We start from the raw sequence: 23,911 nt of genomic DNA, 5'->3' as shown, positions 1-23,911 counted from the left end.
GGTGATGGAAGTGGGAGTGATGTCCATCTTCCTGACATTTCCAACTTCCTAAATTGACAGCGAGGGTCCTGGTATCTAGGCCAGCACATAACCACTATACCAAACTGGCTCTTTTATCCCTTTTCTTTTCAATATTTAGTTCTATGTGTATCCAGTGTTTTTTAAAAGGTTCATAATTTTTCCTCCTAGTGAGAATTTATCCACTGCCACATTTTCTAGAATTTTCCATACTTTCTGAATACAAACATTTTGAGTCTTCGTTTATCTTGTGAAATGATTTTTAAAAAGTGTTTTAATTATGGAGGAGTGTGAATATTGTGCTGCCTATTGCCTGCTTATTAAAATGTCTTGGCCCATTTAATTCTAAAAGACAAGACTATTAATTACAGGCCTATTGGGGTTCCATAGAGAATATGCCAGATGACACTTAAAACAATTTAAATGTATATTTAATAAAATTTTAAAAAAACAATTTAAAATGCTAAGGAAGTAAACTCCCCAAACATAAAATCTAAATATTATTTTTGTCTTGTGAGAAATGTAATTGCTGTAATCACTTCTACTTTGAGGAATGTGGAAGAGGAAGAGTACATGTGGTCTTTTTTTAGGGAAATGAAAGGGATTAACTGTAAACAGAAAAGTGAGATCCAAGGAAGATTCTGCCCATCTCTAAACTAAAGCAATGTTTCTCAACCTCATTTTAAGACTTCAAATCCCAGAATTCCAGAGCCAGCGTGGTGGGAATGGGCTTGAATTTGTTATTTCCCATCTTTTCACTTGAATTAGGGCAGGGGAATCCCAGATTCAGATGTGCAACTATTTAATTCTTTCAGTCTTAGGAGGAAATGGGAGATAATCTTTTCCATTCACTTCTTTTAGTTCCATTGATTTATCAACAGCAGTGTTTCTCAGTCTTGGAACCTTCAAGATGTCCAGATTGCAACTCTCAGAATTCCTCAGATAAACTGTCTGCATTATTGGAAAACTATAATCTTTATCTGTGAAGTATTAATGAAAGCAAAGAGAGGGTTTATGGGGCTGAAACAAAAATAAGTCTGGTTTATTGACCAAGTAACAGCTGCATATTTGAAACTATTAACAAGCAATATAAAAATGAACCCCTAATGGCCTGATTCAGTAGGAGCCTTGAAGTTTCACTTCTTTTCCTGCCAGAGATTTAGCATATTTGAGCCCAAGCAATTCCCTCCATCCACATGGGTAATGAGGAACCAAAAGAGGGTCTAGGGCCATCCTTAAATGAAGGACTGGACTGGTTAGTGAGGATGGTTTTATTCTTAGTGAGGGAAATTTTGTGTTAAATTTTGTGTTAAACTGCCTTTGGCACTTCTTTCTAAATCATGTTTTTAGTATCATGGAGAATTGCCCATCGTTTTGCTATTGCAGCTGGATTGGTTGCACTGTCATCTAATTGCACACACTATTAATCTAGATTCTTGTTCTTAACTTTTGACTTTTAATTTCTAGATATCGTTATTCAGAACAAACTTTACTAGACATAACCTGTGGGGATGGAGAATTCAGTTAAACAGTTTGCAGACAAATGTCAATATGGAAAATGGAACTAATTATAGTTTATGTAATCTGTATTTTGCAAATAATAATTGGTGCTGTGATTCATTCCCTTTTTTCTTTTTTTGGAATCTTTGTCTGAAAAATTGTTAAGCCAATTGTTAAGCCTGTTGTTGTTCGTCTAATATACCCATCCATAACAGATTTCAGGAACAGTAAATGCAGCTAATTCCCAGGATGTCTTTGAAGGCTGGACTAGTTGTAGATTTTATATGCTTTTCATACAAAGAAATTTCTGAAGTGATAATATTGCTTCATCTTTGCTTTTTTATACACACACAACTAGAACAGACTTTGCACGTAGAAAATCCATTAGCAAAATAAGTATGATCCACCAGAAACTTCTTTATTGCAGGCTTCATTGAAATGAAATGGCAACTTTGCAGGAACACTACTGTTCTTGCATAAGTTTTATTTATTTCAGTAGAACTGAATTAAAACATGGATTGTGCTAATTGTTTTTGCAAACATTTTGGGACAAAATATATTTTGACTGATCATCAGTGTAAAAATAGATTTGCTTTTGAAAAAGTAATTTAAATTCTTTCCTGATGTCTAACTAGCCATACAATTTCAGAAAGCTGTACAATTACCATTGAAGTCTACTGTGTTTTTTAAATCACCAACTAGCAATAATTTATTCTTTTGTAGAGGGTGGAGAAGTAAACTTGCATCCAAAATTACAGAATGGAATTTTAAAGGCTTACTTTTAAAATAGCAGAAAAGGAGAATCAACATAGTCTGCAAACCTATTAATTTTTTCTATAAATTCTATAATTTTTTTTGTAATGTAATTTTTAGACAACACGGTATGAAATATATGATAAGATTTTCTCTTGGTGCCTATATATATATATATATATATATATATATATATATATATATATATATATATATATATATATATATATATATATATATATATATATATATATATATATATATATATATATATATATATATATATAATGTATGTATGTATGTGTGTGTGTGTGTATGTATGTGTGTGTGTGTGTGTATGTATATATATTTCTTGGGATGGTGAGCTGAACTGCAAATTTTTCCTTATATGAAAGTTTTCTTGATCACAGCTTATTATTTAATTTAGTACTAACATTTACATATAGTTGTCATAGGTAGCTCTACAAAAGTCATTAAAACTTTTTTCCAAGTGGAACCTTAGAAAGCAATTTGTCTACCATTTTTCAATACATGTACCTTTGAAATAAGCATGTTTATGACTGCAAATCCTATAATTTCTTATTGTATTATATGATTTTACATTACAATTAAAACTTTTTGATGTTTGAACATTGGGTTGCTTATTATTTTTCTCAGGCGGAAGAGAGAAATTGATAGGGAGAATAGAGATTCATGGAACCCTTACACTTGGAAATATTCTTAGATAATTGTCACAATCGAAAACTGCTAACATAGGTATCATAATTAAGAGCTGAAATTATTTGAAATGTAAGCATTATATGTATCCATGATAGTTCAAAAACAATCATGAGCTAATCACAAATGCAGGCTCATTCATTCATTTTAATGATCCTTTCATAGCATAAATAGGTCCAATTGTTCTCCTTAATAGATAAAAATTCAATTGTGATGTTGAATGAAACCAGATTTTAAGTGACAAAGCAGAATTATGGAATTTTTGCCATATTTAATTTCATTTTAATTTTGGCTTCCATGATATACTTTTACATTGTATTTAGGGATGAATGTCTGCAATGCAAGATTATATATGATCTATAGAGATTACTAAGAGAAATTATTAACTTTTGAAACTGTTGAATGAAGTCATTTGGCCTCCTTTTTTGATCTTTCCTGAAATAAGGATATCTTTATCCTTATTTCTGCCACAGTCATAGTTACACAGACAATTCTAGGAAAATATCTTCTTAATCCTGGATGAGGAAGTTGATGAGGGCAGTTCGAGGAGATAAGAAAAACTTTGTAATTGTTCTTCCTTGAAGGTATTCACTTCCTAGTTCACTTTGAACAACCAGTTCACGAACTACTTCTGCATCTCGAGATACATGTTGGGGTACTTTAACTTTACCACAGAGTTTATTGTTGATCTGAAGAGAAAGAAATAAACAGGTGAAAACTGAAGAAAGCATCTAAAATTTCTTACTTTTGTTTTAGCTTCAGTCAATTTATACAAGTTTGTAATAGATAATCCTCAATTAATGACCCTAATTGGGATTGAAATTTCCATTATTGAGCAAAGTATAGTTAGGCAAAAAGTGTGTGTGTGTGTGTGTGTGTGTGTGTGTGTATGTGTGAGAGAGAGGGGGGAGGGAGGGAGAGAGGGAGAGAGAGAGAGGGAGGGAGGGAGAGATATCATGAATTCAAGTGGTGCTGGTTCATTTGTTAGGCAAGGATTACGCTGTTGCTTGGCGAGGACCTCACATTCTCCCTGCGTGAAATGCTGGTTCTGTCCTGCTGCCTCCTTTCCATCTAGGCCCAGTGAGCTCTCTTCAGCATAAAAGATTCCGCCACCCTGCCACATTTGCCTTCACTTCAATTTCTCCACCTTCCTATCTCCCCCACCCTATCCGTCCCCTTGGATGTCCTACACTCCACTGCCACTGCCTACCCCTGCCCTCCTGATTTTTACCATTTTCTTCCTCCCGCTACTGTCCAAGGATCTAGACATTGGGGGAGGACATATATAACTCTGGGATGTGAGCACAGCAAGGCAGAAGTACCTTATCTGCCAAATAGTCTGGGGATGGAGTAGGCAGTAGCCAGCGAAGGAAAGGTAGTAGTATAGGTGGTGCTTCACACAGCACCTAAATTTCGTGCCAACAATGGTAAAACTTCAAGATAATTATTAGCTGGGGGTGGCAGTGGTAAATTGTGGCTACAGAATGCAGGGCAACTAAGAGAGCAGGGATAGGATGGGAATAGGTGGGTGAGGGAATTGAAGCACATGCTGAAATTGTGAATGTGGGCTGGTTCCTTAGCTTTTGAATTTTGATTCCATGACCACAGAGTTGCTGGAATAACTGTAACTTCAACAAGCAGTCATAAGTACTATTTGTTCAGCACTGTCATAATTTTGAACAGTGATTGAATGAATGGTCATTAAGTCAGGACTATCTGTACTGTGAAGCACAAAATATTTTTGTAACAGTTCAAATACTGCTACTGAAAACATAGAATCTGTTACTGCTAGTTTATTTATCACAAACACACATACACAAATCAAAGAGGCTCCTGACTAGAAGATATATATCCATGGCTGGAGGAGTGGCTTCCAGAAACTCTTAATTAAAAAAAGACCCTATTTAATTTTTATCTTATAAAATGAAGGATAATAAATATTATTTTGTAATATGAGTTTGTATACTTATTTTCAGAGTATTTTAGTCTCGTTTCATACTATAAAATTACTTTTTGAAAAAGGTCTATTGTAGCCAACACACAGCCTTGCAATAAAATCTGGAGCTACAGTCAGATAGATGTATCTTTCATTATGTCTACTGCACAAAATTCAAAATTTGTGGCAACCTTTATTATGTTATTCCAACAGGTACTTTTGGCTAAATATGAGCAGGGATAGAATGGCATCAAATGGAAATAATGGAATATGTTATGCCAACCCAGACCAAATTACAATTGTCTAGGAAAGCAACATGTCATTAGCCTGGAATACTGAGACAAATAGTGAGCTGTACCAATTCTCTTTTGGAACCTTATTAAAACAATATTTGGATTTTCTTATTTGTCATGTGAATATTATGTCTAACTTTTGTGTATGATACCAAAAATGGCAATTTAGTACCAGATCCCATTGCCCATTCATAAAATGGAGAGGTGTGAAAATCTGTGTCACTATATTGCCTTCTAGTTTCTATTAAACAGGGGGGACAGGTGGAATGCAAAGGGAGGAAATGGGATACCAAGAAGCCTTTCATGAACTGTGAAACCCTGCCAGCCACCAAGGTCACCATTGCAGATGCTTGATGGAGAAATGGACTGTTCTCATAACAAAAAGTTGTACCATTGGACAATGTGAACATCTGGAGGGTGGGGACAGGGAATCTACTGTTTTTGTACAGGAAAAGCCAGAGCTGGTTTTGTTTCTTCAGTTCCAAAATGGTGACTCAATAAAGTTTACCTTTTTGAGACTCAAGTGCCTTAAAGGTCCCTTCTTTTGGGTTCGTTAGTCAGTTGACAACTGTACTACTTCAAATATTACAACTCCCAGTATTTCATTTGCTGCCTATCTAGGAATAACACTGGTGCCAAATGGGAACTCTGTATAAAGATAGTCCTCACTTACCCATTCAACAACTATTCAGCTATTTTTTTTTTGCCGGCTCCAAAGATGGCGGACGCGCTGGGGAGAGCTCGGTAGCCCCCAATGGTAAGGCGTCCCCCCAGGAGCCCCCCAGGGATGTCAACGGACCCCTGGGGTGGGGTCAGAAGTTCGGGCAGATGAGCTGGGCAATTGTGCCGCCCGCTGCCTCCCGAATCAGCCGTAGGGGCGCCGGGACATCTCCGCCCCGCCGCCTGGGCCGTTGGCGGCCGTTGTAAATGGGGCCAACACCTCCGCCCTGCCTCTACCGCTTGTTCTACTGCCGGGCAAGGGCGGCGTCTCCGCGGATCAGCTGTGCGGCGGAGGCACCGACAGCGAGGACAGCAGCAGCGGCGGCGACGGCTCTCCAGCCCCCAGTCTGGCCATCTGTCCCAGGAGCCTGGCAGCGACGGTGGCGGTGGCGGCGAGGCATCTCCGGCCGGCCCCTGGGCCACTGCAACCATCCAGGAGGGGCCGGCGGCTCTGCTCTGCCCCGGCCCCCTGATCGACTCCCGGGCAGCGGCAGCGTCTCCAAGCGATCAACGGAGGCGCCACGGACCAGCTGGGTGGCGGAGGCAGCGGCATCGTCAGCAACGGCGGCGGTGAGAGCTCCGCGGGGCCCTAGTCTGTCGTCTCCCCACGGGCCTGAACACCGGCGGAGGCAGTGGCGGTGTGGCGCCTCCGACCCGCCCCTGAGCCGCTGCAGCTGCTGCAGCCATCCGGAGTGGGGCCGGCGTCTCCGCCCTTCCTCGGCTCCCTGATATGCCCCCCTGGGCAACGGCGGCATCTGTGAAGATCAGGAAAGGCGCCGCGGATCAGATGGATCAGCTAGGCGGCGGAAGAGGCAGCCGCTGCAACCACCCTGAGCAGGACCGGAGTTGCTGCTCTGCCTCGACCTCCTGGCCTGCTCCTGAATAGCGGCGGCGTCTCCATGGGATCAAGGAGACGCCGCAGACCGGCTATGCGGGCCCGATCGACCACCTCCGAGGGGCCTTTGACAGCGGCGCTAGCAGCAACGGCCTGGCGTCTCCAACCCACCCCAGAACCGCTGCAGCCGTCTTGTGAGGGCCAGCGCCTCGTCCTTCCTCGACCACCTTGACCTAGCCCTAGGCGGCAGCACTTCCGATCCACATCAGGGAGACGCCGTGGACCAGCGGATCCGGGGAGCAGCTATGCAGCGGAGCAGCAGCGAAAGCGTCAGCAGCGTAAGCTTCTCCAGACCCCGGTCAACCACCTTTACCAAGAACCCTCGACGGCAGCACTACTAGACGCGGCATGGCGTATCCGGCCCGCACCCTGGGTGCCGACGGTGTCTCCGTGCCGATCTACAACCAAGACGCCACGATGCAGCTGACCAGTGGAGATAGCGGCGACTAGACCACCGAGGCCATCATCATCTTGCCTCCACCAGCTCTCAACCCCCCTGCCCTCCCTCGCCCCACAGGACATGATGGGCCTGGGTGCAAGCCACGGTGGCAGAGTGGCTTGACCTTACACCTGCAGCCCCATAGAGGTGAGAGCTCTATGGGGTATGCTTCACCCAGAGTGGTTCCTGGACCACCCCCGGAAGCAGAGTCACAACCCATCGTGAGAGGATGGGGAGTGGCCTGCTTCTGGGGTTCACCCAGCCAAGTGGCAGTGGATGGGTGACGGTCCAGATACCCACCTACCCAACTCGACCCTCCTCCCAATTCTCCACCCAGGGGACCGCCTTCCCAAAAAAAAAACCTGTAACTCTATGCTTCTCCAATATTCGAGCACAGACCTACTCGCCCTCAGGAGTTCCCCCCTCTCCTGGGTGCGTCCCGCCTACAATACATCGAATCTCGATGACGGGCCCGACCATTGGGCCTCTGAGAGATGGCCAGGCAGGGTCAGGGGCCTCCAACACAAGTCCAACAAGAGGCCCCTGGGTAAGTTCCTAGTTAAGTTCTTTGTCGGGTTAGGGAGGGGGGCGGGAAAAGACTATGGTTGTTCGGGGAAGGCGGGCCTTCCAGCTACCATAGCGAAGGCCAGGCCTACGACCATTCGCGAAGGTGGAGAACGAGGACCAGTCGCCGACAAAGCCCAGTGGCGAGCTGACGAACAGCCAATTCCCAGGATGGTGGGGAACGGCAGAAGGTGCACAAGTAGAGGGCCATATCGTCACCGGGAGAGTCATCTCCGCTCTGTACAAGCGGTGAGACGCTCTGACCCTCTGTACTTCCCCCGAGGACCCGGGAGCGAAGGTGTGCAGCCTCCTATGCTCAGGCTGGTCTACCTAAATGCCAGGTCTGTAGCTAACAAGGCTCACCTCGTTCGTGACCTAGTGGAGAGCGAGCACGCGGACCTGGCTTGCATCACGGAAACCTGGCTGGGCCCTGAGGGTGGTGTCCCTCTGGTTGACCTCTGCCCGCCAGGTTTCCAGGTGCTGCACCAGCCTCGGGCCCATGGGAGGGGCGGGGGAGTGGCAGTTATCATCAGGGAGTCCCTTAGCCCGCGAGAGACCACCGTCCCTCAGATTGTCGGGTGTGAGTCTCTCCTTCTGAGATACGGCCCGGGGGCGCAGTTGGGCCTGCTGCTGACGTACCTACCACCTAATCGTGCAGCGGCAGCCCTGCCCAAGCTACTCGATGTCCTCTCAGGGTTGGTGTTTGAATTCACAAAACTCATGGTCTTGGGCGACTTTAACCTACCGTCCCTGGGAGGATCGTCCGAACTAGCTCGGGAGTTCATGGCTTCCATGGCGGCCATGGACCTGTCGCAAATAATTTCTGGACCGACTCATGAGGGAGGCCACACCCCCGACTTGGTATTCTTGTCTGGACGGTGGCGTGATGATATCGGTGGGGGCGCCACGACCGTTACGCCCCTGTCATGGACCGATCATCACCTCCTACGGCTAGACTTCCCCTTTGCCACCCCCCGCCGTGGGTGCACGGTGCCGACCAGATGGTACCGCCCTAGGCGCCTAATGGACCCTGATAGGTTCCAGGCAGCGCTTGGGGACCCACATGCACTCCCTGCTCACAGCTCGGCGGATGCCTTAGTGGAAGCCTGGGAAAAGGCAGCCACGGAGGCTCTGGACCGAGTTGTACCCCTGCGGCCTCTGACCCGGCGCAGATCCCAGCGAGCCCCATGGTTCACCGCGGAGCTCCGGGAGATGAAGCGTCGGAGACGGGGCCTAGAGAGCCGTTGGAGATCCAGTCGATCCGAATCCGACCGATTGCGACTAAGAATCCTCACCAGGTCTTATCTCGCAGCGATAAGGGTGGCAAAATCCAGCTACTTTTCCACCCTCATCGCGTCCGCAGATAATCGCCCGGCTGCCTTGTTCAGAGTGGCTCGCTCCCTACTGAACCAAGAGGTGAGGGAGGAACCCTTGCAGGGTCGAGCCGAGGAATTCGGTCAATATCTGTTGGATAACATCGCTCGGATTCGAACCGGCCTGGACTCCAACTGGGCAGAGTTGGAAGAAAAGGACATGGACAGTCTTGTCGACGTCATCTGGGAGGAATTTGATCCTGTGACTCCTAAGGAAGTGGACAGGATTATGAGGAGGTTGAGCTCCTCCACATGCTTACTGGACCCGTGCCCTTCCTGGCTGGCTTATGCGGCTCGAGAGGGGACACGAGGCTGGTTTCTGGCGGTCATCTCTGCTTCTCTGAGTGAGGGTCACTTCCCCACCGCCTTGAAGGAGACGGTGGTGAGACCTCTCCTCAAGAAGCCCACCTTGGACCCATCCTCATTGAATAACTTTCGTCCAGTCTCCAATCTTTGCTTCCTTGCGAAGGTTGTTGAGAGCGTGGTGGCGCATCAACTTCCTCAGGTCCTGGATGAAGCGGTTTATCTAGACCCGTGCCAATCGGGCTTCAGGCCGGGCTACAGCACGGAGACGGCATTGGTCGCTCTGATGAATGATCTCTGGAGAGCCCGGGACAGGGGCCATTCCTCTGTCCTAGTCTTATTAGACTTTTCGGCGGCTTTCGATACCATCGACCATGGTATCTTGCTGCGGCGCCTCAGGGGACTGGGAGTGGGAGGCACGGTTCTGCGTTGGTTCTCCTCCTTTCTCCAGGGTCGCTCGCAGTCGGTGCTGGCAGGGGGACAGAGGTCGACCCCGAGGCCTCTCGTTTGCGGAGTCCCTCAGGGGTCGATCCTCTCGCCTCTCCTGTTCAACATCTACATGAAACCGCTGGGTGAGATCATTCGTAGCTTTGGAGTAGGGTACCATCAGTATGCTGATGACACCCAGCTTTTCATCTCAACTCCAAACAGCATCAGTGATGCCCTCGACGTGATGTCCCGCTGCCTGAAAGCGGTCCGGGAATGGATGGGGAGGAACAGGCTTCAACTCAACCCGGACAAGACTGAATGGCTGTACGTACCGGCAAGCCAGGATACTCAGATCATTCCACCCCTTAACATCGGGGATGAGTTACTACCCCCTGTTGATAGGGCCCGCAACCTGGGTGTCCTCCTAGACTCGCAGCTATCCCTGGAAGATCACATAGGAGCTGTGACCAAGGGGGCCTTCTCCCGGGTTCGACTGGTGTGCCAACTACGACCTTATCTGGACCTGGATGCCTTACGTACAGTCACCCATGCCCTTGTGACCTCTCGCCTAGACTACTGTAACGCTCTCTACATGGGGCTGCCCTTGAGATCCACTCGGAAGCTTCAGCTGGTGCAAAGTGCAGCGGCACGGACACTTTTGGGGGCCTCCCGATACTCCCATATCACACCTCTCCTCCGTGAGCTGCACTGGCTTCCGGTTGCCTTCCGAGTGAAATTCAAGGTGCTAACAATGACATACAAAGCCCTACATGACATGGGTCCGGACTACCTACGGGAGCACCTTCTGCCAATGTCAACACCCCACCGTCCTGTGCGCTCCCACAGAGAGGGCCTCCTCAGGGTGCCACCGCTCAAGGAATGTCGGCTGGTGGCCCCCAGGGGGAGGGCATTCTCAGTGGGTGCGCCAGCTCGTTAGCAAAGAGCTGTACAAACTGTTCACAGCATCCAATGATGATGCCTCTTTAAGGAGTGAAATACACTAAACAGAGCTTCTGGTCAGGTTTATTGCCAGATACTTTGCCTCCCACATCAACACAGTGTAGGCTCAAGTATCTGTGCTTGGATGACTTTGGTTTTTTTTTCTTTCTTCAGTAGTGCTCCAAGTATCATTTCTGCCATTTCATTCCCTGGAGGGTCTCAGTAAACCAAGATGCCAGTCAAGATTGACACTTAGAAAAAAACAACAACAGTTCCAGGGCAATAGAGTCCAGCACCTGACTTATCTATTGTTGCCAATAGTCCATCAGGCACCAGACTGAACTGCCTGCCACAGATCTGAGAAACTCCTGAAGTCCCTTCAAGAAGCTAACAACTATCTGCGTTCCCATGACATTTCGATGAAAATACTAGGTCTAATAACTAGATAAATATCAGATAAGGAAAACCAAGATTTCTCAGCCTTTTACGGGTTCGAAGCAAGGAACCAGTCAATCTCGGTTACTTTTCAATTTAATTTCTCCCCCATTTCTTAACTGAAATATATGCATCTCAGTTGTATGAAGAATACAACTGAGATGCACATACAACTGAATATTCCAGGCCACACCTGGAATACTACATCCAGTTTTGGTCACCATGATGTAAAAAAGATGTCGAGACTCTAGAAAGGGTACAGAGAAGAGCAACAAAGATGATTGGGGGACTGGAGGTTAAAACATATAGGGAACGGTTGCTGGAATTGGGTATGTGTAGTTTAATGAAGAGAAGGGTGAGGGGTGACATGATAGCAGTGTCCCAATATCTCAGGGGCTGCCACAAAGAAGAGGGAGCCAAGCTATTCTCCAAAGCACCTGAAAGCAGGACAAGAAGCAATGGATGGAAACTAGTCAAGGAGAGAAGCAACCTAGAACTAAGGAGAAACTTCCTGACAGTTAGAACAATTAACCAGTGGAACAACCTGCCTCCAGAAGTGGTGAATGCTCCAACACTGGAAGTTTTTCAGAAGAGACTGGACAGCCAATTGTCTGAAATGGTATAGGGTTTCCTGCCTGAGCAGGGGGTTGGACTAGATGACCTCCAAGGTCCCTTCCAACTACTACTACTACTACTACTACTACTTCTATTATTATTATTATTATTATTATTATTATTATTATTATTATTATTATTATTATTATTATTATTAAAATATTTATGAGAATCAGCTAATATACTGTTGTATCAGGCATACTTTAGAATTCCCCTGTGTAGAAGGTATGTAAATATAAAGGGCAGATCTATGTTTCTACATGCTTGAATGTTTACTTATCTCCATCACATTTGACATATTTCTTGTAAGCAGACATAACAAAAATTAATGATTAAAAAACATGCATTTTCTGAAGGGACAGAAAAATTAAGCACAAACTGCGCAGGCATACATAAGAATATATTCTATATCTATCTGAGTAAGAAACTATATGTAAAGGAAACCTCACTGATTATTACAGTTTTCTCTCTACACCTTGCTTTACATGTCTGTGCTATTGACCTTCTACATGATATCCTCAAACAGGTCCTAAAACCATCAAAATGTGTTCCAAAAATGTTTTGGAAAGCTTACAATAAAAGAGAAAGCATCAGCATTACGAATTTGCATTTAAACACTGTCCTAAACCTATTACTTCAGGGAGTTCCTTTTTCATATTAATGCAACTTAAAAACAATAATATGCAGTGGCCAGAAAACAATAATAAATACTCAGTTCTTTAAGGCAATGTATTTTTAAGCACTTCTCATTTTCCTGAGCTTTAGAGGAAACATATATTTGGGGAGGTAACTGTAACAATTTGGCAGCACTAAGTGTTCCAAGACAATGAGCAACAAGGCATACATCCACATACTTCCCCAGTTAATATGAGGTGGTGAGTATTCAAGAATATTTACACATATCTTGTTGGTCACTCTTGAAATAAAAATACATTTACTCACCAGTACTGACACTTCTACTATGTCTGGCAGTTGAAAATATTCAGGATCTACCGTGGGCCAAGGCTGCTGTAGTATATCTTTGTCCCAATGATGATGAGTACAGAGTTTGTTTGGAACATGTGACAGTCCTGAAATGCAATATCAATAGATTACTTATATTTAGGAAAACATTTTTATATTTTGAAATAATAAAAAATACTTGTAGCTCGGGTTTTAGATTTTGGCAGTGATTTGCTCTCCAAACTTGTTTCAATTTAGTTTCTGAACATTTTGTTAGCAGACTAGATAACATCGCCAGCAGGATCTTCTTATCCTATTTTCCTTAGCTTATAAATGTCTTACATGTCAGGGTGATCAGTTGGCCATGTGATTGGGTGGTCGTTTGGAGATATATTTAAATTCTGAGCAGCTGATTGATTCTCTTGTTGACTGATAGTTCAAATGGTCTGGTTTTGAACTACCAATCAACAAGACAACCAACCAGCTGCTCAGAATTTAAATATAGCTCCAAATGAACTACCAATCATATGACCAACTGACCAGTCTGGCATATTTATAAACTAAGGAAAATAGGACAAGAAAATCCTGCTGGTGATGTTACCTAGTCTGGTAATAAAACATTCAGAAACTACCGGTAAATTGAAACAAGCTTAGAGAACAAATCACTGGCAAAAACATTTTTATAGATTGTTTAATTAAGTTTTACAGATGCTAGAGTGAAAATGCTGGTAGTTTGTTTTATACTGATGAGCTAATAGACCAAAAACTGAACATTCAAAGAATCTGAGATTACATCTAGAGAGGGAAGTGAAAATATATATAATCATTTTACTATTAGAAAATCATGCATTTAGCTGAAAAAAAGGGTGATGGCTCTGTGTCTTAAAAACAAAAAAGGATTATAAAACATAACCACTAGATTTGATCCTAGAATTTAATAAAATATGCATTCCTAAATTTACTTTCTCAGAGATTAATTACATGGCATAAAATGAGACAAACTGCTATTTGGGGCTCTCAAGAAAGAGTGAGACCAAAAATGTCGACCTTTTTTGCTTTTTAAAACAAGTTTTGGAATACTTGACAGATTAAAAAATGATTGTCTTAAACTTTGCAGAAGCTTATGATATGCATAGCACTTAAAAAAACTCAAAATCAAGCTTCCGGTTTTGCGCAGTGGCACAGCAGCCGAGGGATCACAGGGCTCCACACCCTATGGCTGATTTTTTTTTCTGTTTGGGGATCCTAAATGGGCCTAAACTCACCCCGGAGAGGCAATAAAGGAGGGGTGACCTGCTGACTTCTGGAGAGATAGCGGTTGATCTGGTCATCCAGGGAAAGCCCTCCAGAAACCAGCAGAAGAAAGGCTAGCTTCACTCCAGAGTCTAGCCCAAGCTACAAGCATCTGAAGCCCAAAAACACAATTTTAAGCTGACTGTAAACAACGTGATTGGAACTGGGTAAGAACTTTGATTTTCTCTCTTCTAATTGATAATTGATTTGCTGGGGGAAAAAAACCCCAAGAAGCAAAAAGCCTCTGAAAGTGAGAAGGAGGGAGATTTTTGCCCCACCCTCCTACAGATGGAAGTGGCAAATTTAACTTTTTATGGGGGACAGAAATATATTGAAATGAAATTAATATAAGACCTAAATCTGGACAAGTTTGAAATTGGTGGAATTTGTTAAGATTTTCTTTTTAAATCATGAAAACAGAAAAAAGCTATTGTTTATTTTGAAAACTGAAAAACGAACTGGTGCTGACATCTAGTGGTGGATGAAAATATACAACAGTAGTTGCTCCAATATAGGAACTGGCAAAGAAAAGATAATTTGGTTTGGTGACCTTCAATGTCTTAATAACAGAGAACAGCTGTGACAAAAAAGAAAACATTTTGGGCTATCAACAAAGTAAGAATTATAAACCTTATGAAAAATATTGACCTTTCTGCATTATAAATACCTACTCAATTGTGACTCTACAGTTGTTTGCAGAGAAAGAAAATCCTGATTTTTGGCTATCATGGAAAATCAGAGATCTGCAGAAAGAATATACCAAGAAAAAACAAATACTTTCCAAGAGGAGATGTATGCTATGTTGCAACTAATTCAAACAACATTGATCTCAAATCATGAGGGAATTAAAAATAACATTGAAAATATAAATGAATACATCTTTAATTTAACTTTACAACAAAAAAAACTCTCAAAAAATAAAAATAGAGAGTGAGCAGATAAAACAGACAACTGAACATAAACCGAGGAGAGAGATTTAAAGATGTAACCTAATAATAGATGGAAGTATGACTTAACTTAGGTGGAAAAAAAATTGCAGGAAATATTGGATATGGAAAAGGTAACTTATAACTTATTTCTAAGACCAAAAAATAAGTCTGAGGACAAGAAAACAGATTTGACAAAATGGATTACAGAGCTGTCAGGAGAACTATGAGAACTTGACAGACAAAAAATGATAAGAGAAATTAAGAGAGAAAGAAAGGAAAAGATTTTCAATGAATACGAAGGGGCGAAACCTTCCCATAAAAGTATCATACTTGATTTGCCTTTCATACTTACAACAACATCTACAAGACTATGGGAAGACTTTCTGGTCCAACGGAGCATACTGATTAGGAACGATGCTTGGCAAAAAACCCCGCTAAAGTTAGAATCAAGAAATTAGATGATGGGATTTATCAGATGGAATATCTAAAGATTAAACACCTGTTTGAATATGGTTAAATAAATAGAAAAATTCTGGATATAAATGAATTTAAGAGGGATGGGCCCCTCAAGTAACATAGTATTTTTTTAATGATATGAGAAATATGAAAATGTTGGGATGGTTTATATGAGGGATATGCCTCAGATCTTAAGGGTAATTGATTTTGAGAAAATTTCAATTGATAAGAATACTTTGAGTAGATTTAAAAGATTAGATGATTGGATTTATTAGATGGAATACTTAAAAGATTAAATATTTGTTTGAATATGGTTAAAAAGAATAGAAAAATTCTGGATATAAATGTATTTTAGCTTAAGAGGGACATGTTTCTCAAGTAGTATACTATTTCCTTTTTCTTCTTCTCTTTTTTGTTTTTCTTTTAAGATATGAGAAATGTAAAATTGTTGGGATGGCTTGTATGAGGAAAAAGATTTAAATACTTGTGCAATTAACTCTGAGGAAATCTTAACTGGTAAGAATGTTTTGAACATTGCGGGGAAAACAAATCTAAATAAGAATGAAAAGGATTTATGACAAGGTAATTAAGATGATCAATTAGAAAAGAAGCTTTATATTGATGTGGTTGTTATTTGTATAAATACTATAAAATGTTTATATTCAATTGTTATCAAAATACTAAGAATGTACTAACTCAAGATTGATAAAAGCAAATATTATTGGAAGAAGAGAAAATCAAGCTACTATGTGGATTATGGAATTAAAGAAATTGTTGTTTTTAAATATAAGCCCAGACAACACACTGTTTACCAAATATTAAGCTGATTATATTAAAAAATTAATAAAATATATTTCCTTAAGCTTCTACAAGGCTTAAAGCATTAATTTTACTACTTCACCCCAACCCTTACAAAGATTCTAAAATTTTAGTCCCACCCCTTACAGCACCACTATCGGTACTACTTGTGGCCCCAGGCTAAGAAAAAGAGAAAGTGGAGAACCTAGGCTTAAAATAATATAGAATATACAGGAATGAGCAACACATTCGTTGTTAAATCACAATTCTAGTGAATACTGTTAGCAGTGGGGAAGAAACTGCAATGCAAAAACATCTGAAATAGTACAAGGGTCTCCCCACTTGTACATAAAGAACTGTATAAAATAAGTATTTTGCCAATAATACTAAGCAGAACATTCTAACAAAATATAGGTTAAATGAAATGGAAAAAGTCTGATAGAAATTAATCTAAGACTACAAATGATATAATTGTGTTCAAATCATCCTCAGGAGGTTTATCTGATTTGTTGTGGGAATGTAAACCCACTAGGAATAGACTGAATCCCCAATTTCAGATTTGTTTTCTCCCAATGAACAATTCCTCCATTTTATCTGGATTAAACCTCACATCTAGATAGCTACAGTCTTCCTGGTATCCATTGGTAAAGAATAAAAAAGCACAAAAACATCACCCAATCCCCAAACCTGAGGTTGTTTTACTTTGCTTTATTTATATCTGCCTGATAAACAGAATCCTGAAAACATTGCAGAGACCAATTAAAAGTAAAAGTCCTGTTGGGACTACATTTTCAAAGTGCAGAAATGATTAAGATTAATCCCTATAAAATAATACCCCATGTTAGGCAAATGCTTCAAAGGATAACTTGCTTAATGGTACTGAATGCTGTAAAAGTGCAGTTGAATCCATGGGAACAAAAAAAATTTCTGCAAAGGTCATTCAGTGAATCAACAAAAGCTGGCTTTTACTTCAAGTCTGCTTTTTTAAAAAAAATACAGTAAATAGTGTTAGATATATCCGAATGTTTTTCAAATTCAAGCTCTCAAGAAGGAAATGTATTTCCACATCCTGTTCACCATTACCAATTGTCAAATTATCAGTCTAATTAGGTTTAAAAACTCACAAATATACTAAGGGAATTGTATACAGACTAATGAAGCATACCATATTTTTAAAGGTCTGTAGACATCCACCTTTCCATATGCTACTTTGCAGAGAAGAATGCTACAATCAAAATAAAAACTATCAATAATACTCTTAATTACATTTGATAAGTGGATTTTTATTTTAGAATGAGCTCTTTCCTGAATAGAATCCCAAGAACATTTTATACAACTAAAAAGCAACAGTAACAACAATACTGTATTTGGTTTGGGGAAAAAAATAGTTATCCAACCCTATTCTCAACAAAATATTGAGAATTTGACTATTATATGTCATTTCTTTTCATGTGACATTATGGCTATTACAAGTTTTATCATCAATAGAAAACCAATCAAGAGGTCTAACTAAATAAAATGAAAGAAGGAGTGGACAGAAAACAAAATATGCCTAACAGAAAAAAAATTCCTTTCCCCTTCTTTTTAATGATATTTTGCAGCTTTAGTTAATTGATCCTACATAAAGATAAGTCCAGCCACTAATAATATTAGCAGAATGCCAACTATTGATTTTTATCTTTTTACTCATAAACTATCAAGGGATATGGTTTAATGGTAACATGTAAAAAGACCTTAAGAAATAACACTACAATTAAAAAAATAACAACTGCACTTAAACTTATATACCACTTTACAGCACTCTTTGAGAGGTTTACAAATGTCAGCATGCTGACCCCAACAATCTGGGTCCTCATTTTCCTGACCTCTGAAGGATCAAAGGCTGAGTCAGCTTGAGCTGATCAAGATTGAACTCTTGGCCATGTGCAAAGTTAACCTACAATACTGCATTCTATCAACTTACATTACAAAAATGTAATTCAACCTAGTAGACTATAAAATGTCAGTGAATAAAAAGTGTATCTTCTAGTGAACCACAGAATGATTAGTAGTAGATTAACAAAGAAGGCTGATTCCTTGGTAGCACGACTCTCATCAACATCAAATCTTAAATTATACTGCTGTAATGAATTCTAGTCTTATACTCCAAATCAATTATTAATTCTCAGTGTATTTTATCATGTTTCAGTTAGTGGATTTGGAGTATTATTTGTAAGCTGCCCAAAGTCACCTCATCAGGGAGATGGGCTGCATCTATATTTAATAAATAATTTTTATAACATTTAACCACTATCTAAATATTGCTAGTTTTTTTCTTCAAAAAGTCATAAAGAAATAACTGAGTAGAAGAAATATATGTGGAATTTATTTTCTCTCCTGCACATATTATCTTGTTTATAAACCAAAAGTCCTGGTTTATATTTTTATTTAGCTGCATTATAAACCATGTGAAAATTAAAGAATTACAGATTTGTTACTGGCTAAAAATCCCTTATGAAAAGCAGTACATGTGACAGTTTTCACCACAATCTCTGCCTCAAACAATAGTCCTATGGACAGACTTCTCTAAACAGCATATGTTTTAAGCTTCATATATATGGTGGTAGAGGAACTGAAAAGTCAAGAAACGACCTGGAAGCAAGTAGTTGATGTTTAGAATTGAAGCTAATCAGGTCTTGCTCTGTAAATTGCTTAGAAAATATTGGTGGGCAGTTTGCATTATCTGGAGAAAAACAACATCAGGGCAGTAAGTAAAATTATGACAATATTAAAGATATTATGAGTTTAAGAAGAACCTAGATCAGGGGTAGGCAACCTTGGCTCTTTTATGACTTGTGGACTTCAACTCCCAGAATTCCTGAGCCAGCATGGCTGGCTGACCTAGATAGAGGTGTCCCCCTGTGACTCTTGAGTAAAAATAATTCCAAGGATTTCAAGTAAAATTTTCACCTTAGTAGGAGAAATTGTTTCTCTACCTTCTTTTCCAAAGCCTGGCCTGAATGAAGGTTATAGCATGTAAAAGCTGAAGAAAAGCTCCATCAGACATTTAAATTAAGGTCCAGATTCCAAATTGAGAAACTTTGTTAACGTAAATCGGTTTGTTGCTTTGTTGTGGTTTTTTACCTTACTGATGGTTCTGTGCTTCTGAGCCATTTTGAGATATCTGACCAGGTTAACAGATAATGTTCCCATGTTTTAAACAATATATATCAACTAATCTTTAAACATTCCACATGTATATGCAGAATCATCTATTACCATAAAGTTTCTAACAGCCATATTTTAATCAATTTCTCCAATCTGATATATTTCACATATATTTGAATATAATGGCCATCGTCCCCAGCTAATTAATGGGCATGCTAATCAATATAATAAGATTTCTAAGCCGAAACAACTTCCAGGACCCATTTCAGGCTGTCTTATGTAACCAACTGAATGCAGTTAATTCAACCACTGCATTTAAAATTTTATTCCATAGTTTTTCCCCCCAGTTAAGCAAATCAGGTCTGATACTAGTGGGAAGGAGTATTGTCTTTATTCTTGTTTTTACTAGTTGTTGTAAACCACCTAGGACCATATAAGCTTGTAAGCCGCCCTGAGTCTTCGGAGAAGGGCGGGATATAAATGGAATTAAAAATATATATATAAGTTCTATAAATAGCTAACTAAATTCATAAAGTTACCTTTCCAGATCTCTGAAGTCAGGTGTGGTGCCAATGGGGCAAGCATAATAAAGAGAGTTGCCAGAGCATCTTCAAATTCTGCACTATGGATGATAAGCTGTTCAGAAGTTTGCTATGAAAGGAAAGAATGAAGAAAATGGATTTTGTTAACTATGGGAATACAATTAAAATATTAAGAAGTTTGTAATAGCATACTGTAGTATTTGATATTAGGTGAAAAATTATCCATAACTTTTTTTTCATAATAACATGATGAATACATTGTAGAATCCAATTCATAGGAATGTCAGCATTTAGCAAATTTCAAAGAATGCTCCAGAAGACCAATTTATAACAATAAAGCTTCAAAAAGCAAGCCAGAAATAGTGAAAGATATGCTAGGCAAAATATATATACCTGGCTAGGCCTGGGTTTCATGGACTTCAATTGCCAGAATTTCTGAGCCGTAGGAAATTTGGGGAATTAAAATCCTCACATTTTAAAGTTGCTAAAGTTGAAAAACACTAGTCTAGATAAAGTAATGGAATGAAAAGAAGTGAAGGAAAAACAGTTCCTCCCATTCCCAATATTGAAGGACTTAATAAACAATGGCACATTTGAATCTAACTTTGTCCTGCCTAATCCCAGTGAAAGTGATGGACTAAGGATGGGAAATAATAAATTAAAGCCCACTCTCAAACAAGGCCATGTTAATGGATCTGTCGCTATCTCTCAGTACCACCTGTCTTTCAGGAGAGTTGGGAGGAGTAGTCTAGAGGTCTACAACCTTTTGGGCACCAGGAACTGGTTCTGTGGAGAAAGGTTTTTCCGTGGACCGGAGAGTTTGTGGTTTTGTGTGCTGCCTACATCCCATGGATGGGACTTTACTTGTTTGTGCAGCCCAATTGCTGGCATGCTGTGGCCCGATACCGGTCCATGGACCAGGGGTTGAGGACCGCTGCTCTACACACTTCTTGGAGGCACAAAAATACATATAATAAAATCACCAACTTCACATGCAGGCTCTGCCATAGCTACATTATTTCCAAAATACTTTCTGCACATGTAAAAACAGAATGATTTCACATTCACACATTCAATGTGGGTGGGAAGGAGGAAATGAAAAAAGAAAATTTTCTGCTTCTTTGAGATCACATGAGAAATGATGAGTCATAGGAATCACCCAGTCAGGCAAAAATTCAAAAGCAGGCAAAAGACATTTTTAACTAGCTAGAGCAGGGGTGTCAAACTGCTGGCCCACAGGCTGGACGCATCACGCAGAAGCTGCACCTACCCCATTGCTGGCAATGGCAAAACAGTCCCAATACATTGCGTGACACCACATGACATTGTGAGTTCAACATGTCTGAGCTAAAGTATTACCGTATTTTTCGGACCATAAGACGCACTTTCCCCCCACAAAAGTGGGGGGAAAAACGAGGGTGCGTCTTATGGTCCGAAGGTGATCCGTATGGCCAGCCCCAACCTCCGCAAGTGGAAAGCAAGGGAGATTGCCAGGAGCACAAATCGGCACGTGCTGAGAAACGCCGATCTCACGCTCCTGCAATCTCCCTTGCTCGGTTTCAGCTTCCCTTGCTACAAGAGAAAGCAGGCTGAAACGGAGCGAGGGAGATTGCCAGGAATGCGAATTGGCCGATCTCGCGCTGCTGCAATCTCCCTTGCTTCGACCGAACGAGGGAGATTGCAGGAGCGTTAGATCGGCCAATTCGCGTTCCTGTCAATATCACTCGCTCCATTTCAGCTTGCTTTCTGCAACAGAAAGCCAGGCTGCAGGGCCGCCTCCACGGGTACTGCTGTAACGCGGAGAGAGAAGGACAAAGAGGGAGGAAAGGAAGAAAGAAAGGAAGGAAGGAATAAAGGAAGGGACAATGGGAGAGGAAGGGAGAGAGAGAAGGAGAAAGAAATAGGGAGGGAGAAAAAGAGAAGGAGAAAGAAAGGGAGAGAAATAGAGGGAGAGAGAGAAAGAGGGAGAGGGGAAGAGAGAGGGAGAGAAAGAAAGGGAGAGAGAGAGAGAAAGAAAGGGAAAGAGAGAGAAGGAGAAAGAAAGGAGAGAGAAAGAGAGAAAGAGGGAAAAAGAGAGGGAGAGAAAGGGAGAGAGGGAGAAATAGAGGGAAAGAGAAAAATAGAAAGGAGAGGGAGAGAAAGAAAGAGGGAGGGGGAGAGAGGGAGAGAAAGAGAAGGAGAGAGAGAAATTAAATTAGTAACATGATTGTTAAGTGAATCTGGTTTCACCACCAACTTTGCTTGTCAGAAGGTTGCAAAAGGCAATCACATGACCCTGGAACAATGTGACCATCATAAATAAGAATCGATTGCCAAGCATCCGAATGTAAATCACATGACCCTGGGGATGCTGCAATGGTCATAAGTGTGAAAAATGGTCATGTCGCTTTTTCAGTGCCATCGTAACTTTGAACAGTCACTAAGTAAATCGTTGTAAGTCGAGGACTACCTGTACTTTATCATTTTTTTCCCTTTTTTGGGGGGGTGTCAAGTTTTTGACAACTTGCTGGGCGACTGGTGGTACTCGGACATTACCTTGTCCTAAAAGTGGTACAATGGATGAAAAAGTTGAAAAGCCCTGTTTTAGTATACTGATACTATTTGGTTCAGAATATTTTTTTTCTTCGTTTTCCTGCTCTAAAAACTGGGTGCGTCTTATGGTCCGGTGTGTCTTATGGTCCGAAAAATATGGTATATTATAGGAATTTTACATTTTTTTAGCAGCTCTAAAGAAATATTTTCAATTAGAATGTTTATTGGTACCCTAATTATTGTGTGGAATTGAACTGCACTCGCTTCCTACAGATTAATGCTTATTTTCTTCCTCGTTATGTGTGATACAGCTTTATTTATTTATTTATTTATTTATTTATTTATTTATTTATTTATTTATTTATTTTGTTTGTTTGTTTGTTTTCTATACTGCCCTATTCCCGAAGGACTCAGGGCGGTTTACAGGGCAATATTTAAAAGACAATATAAATTAAGATAAAAATAGAATTAAAAAGAATTAAATTAATAATAGCCCAACAATAAAACAATGTTAAAACTTAAAACTAAAAACCCCCTCAGTCCAGGCCAGATAGATCGAAAAGCCAGGTTTTCAGGTCGCGGCGAAACGAGCGCAGGTCGGGGGCAGTCATTTTGTGTTTATTTAGTATTATATAAATCTGTCCAATGAGCATTTGTTTGAATAAACAAAACAAATTATTCCCTTAAAGTACTGTAATTTTCGGACCATAAGACGCACCTGACCATAAGACGTATCCAGTTTTTAGAGCAGGAAAACAAGAAAAAAATATATTCTGAACCAAATAGTACTGGTATACTAAAACAGGGCTTTTCAACCTTACCATCCATTGTACCACTTTTAGGACAAGGCAATGTCCGAGTACCACCAGTCGCCCAGCAAGGTGTCAAAAACCTGACCCCCCCCAAAAAAGGAAAAAAAATGATACAGGTAGTCCTCGACTTACAATGATTCACTTAGTGACTGTTCAAAGTTACAATGGCACTGAAAAAAGTGACTTATGACCATTTTTCACACTTATGACCATTGCAGCATCCCCAGGGTCATGTGATTTACATTCGGATGCTTGGCAATCGATTCATATTTATGATGGTCACATTGTTCCAGGGTCATGTGATCGCCTTTTGCAACCTTCTGACAAGCACTTAGTGGGGAAACCAGATTCACTTAACAATCATGTTACTAATTTAATTTCTCTCTCTCCCCTTCTTTCTCTCCCTCCCCCTCCCTCTTTCTCTCTCTCCCTCCATTTTTCTCCCTTTCTTTCTCCTTCTCTCTCTCCCTCTTTCTCTTCCTCTCTATTTTTCTCTTTCCCTCTCTTTCTCCCTTTCTCCCTTTCCTTCCC

General features: G+C 41.0%; 1 protein-coding gene across 1 annotated transcript in view; it reads right to left on the bottom strand.

Moving 5' to 3' along the window:
- Positions 1–2,611: 2,611 nt before the first annotated feature.
- LARS2 (leucyl-tRNA synthetase 2, mitochondrial) overlaps positions 2,612–23,911 on the bottom strand; it is a 91,089-nt gene continuing 69,789 nt past the window's right edge. The window contains exons 19-21 of the mRNA XM_081344617.1: positions 20,034–20,145; positions 12,872–12,999; positions 2,612–3,677 (exon numbers count right to left, since the gene is read on the bottom strand). Of these exons, the coding sequence (XP_081200743.1) occupies positions 3,498–3,677; positions 12,872–12,999; positions 20,034–20,145 (420 nt within the window). The 3' untranslated portion in view covers positions 2,612–3,497. The remainder of the gene's footprint in view (positions 3,678–12,871; positions 13,000–20,033; positions 20,146–23,911) is intronic.

The sequence above is a fragment of the Vipera berus genome, assembly GCF_964194415.1.
Source record: "Vipera berus genome assembly, chromosome: Z".
Taxonomy (NCBI): Eukaryota; Metazoa; Chordata; class Lepidosauria; order Squamata; family Viperidae; genus Vipera; species Vipera berus.
Note: the sequence above shows the minus strand (reverse complement) of the source record. Positions and strands in the feature narration are given on the sequence as shown.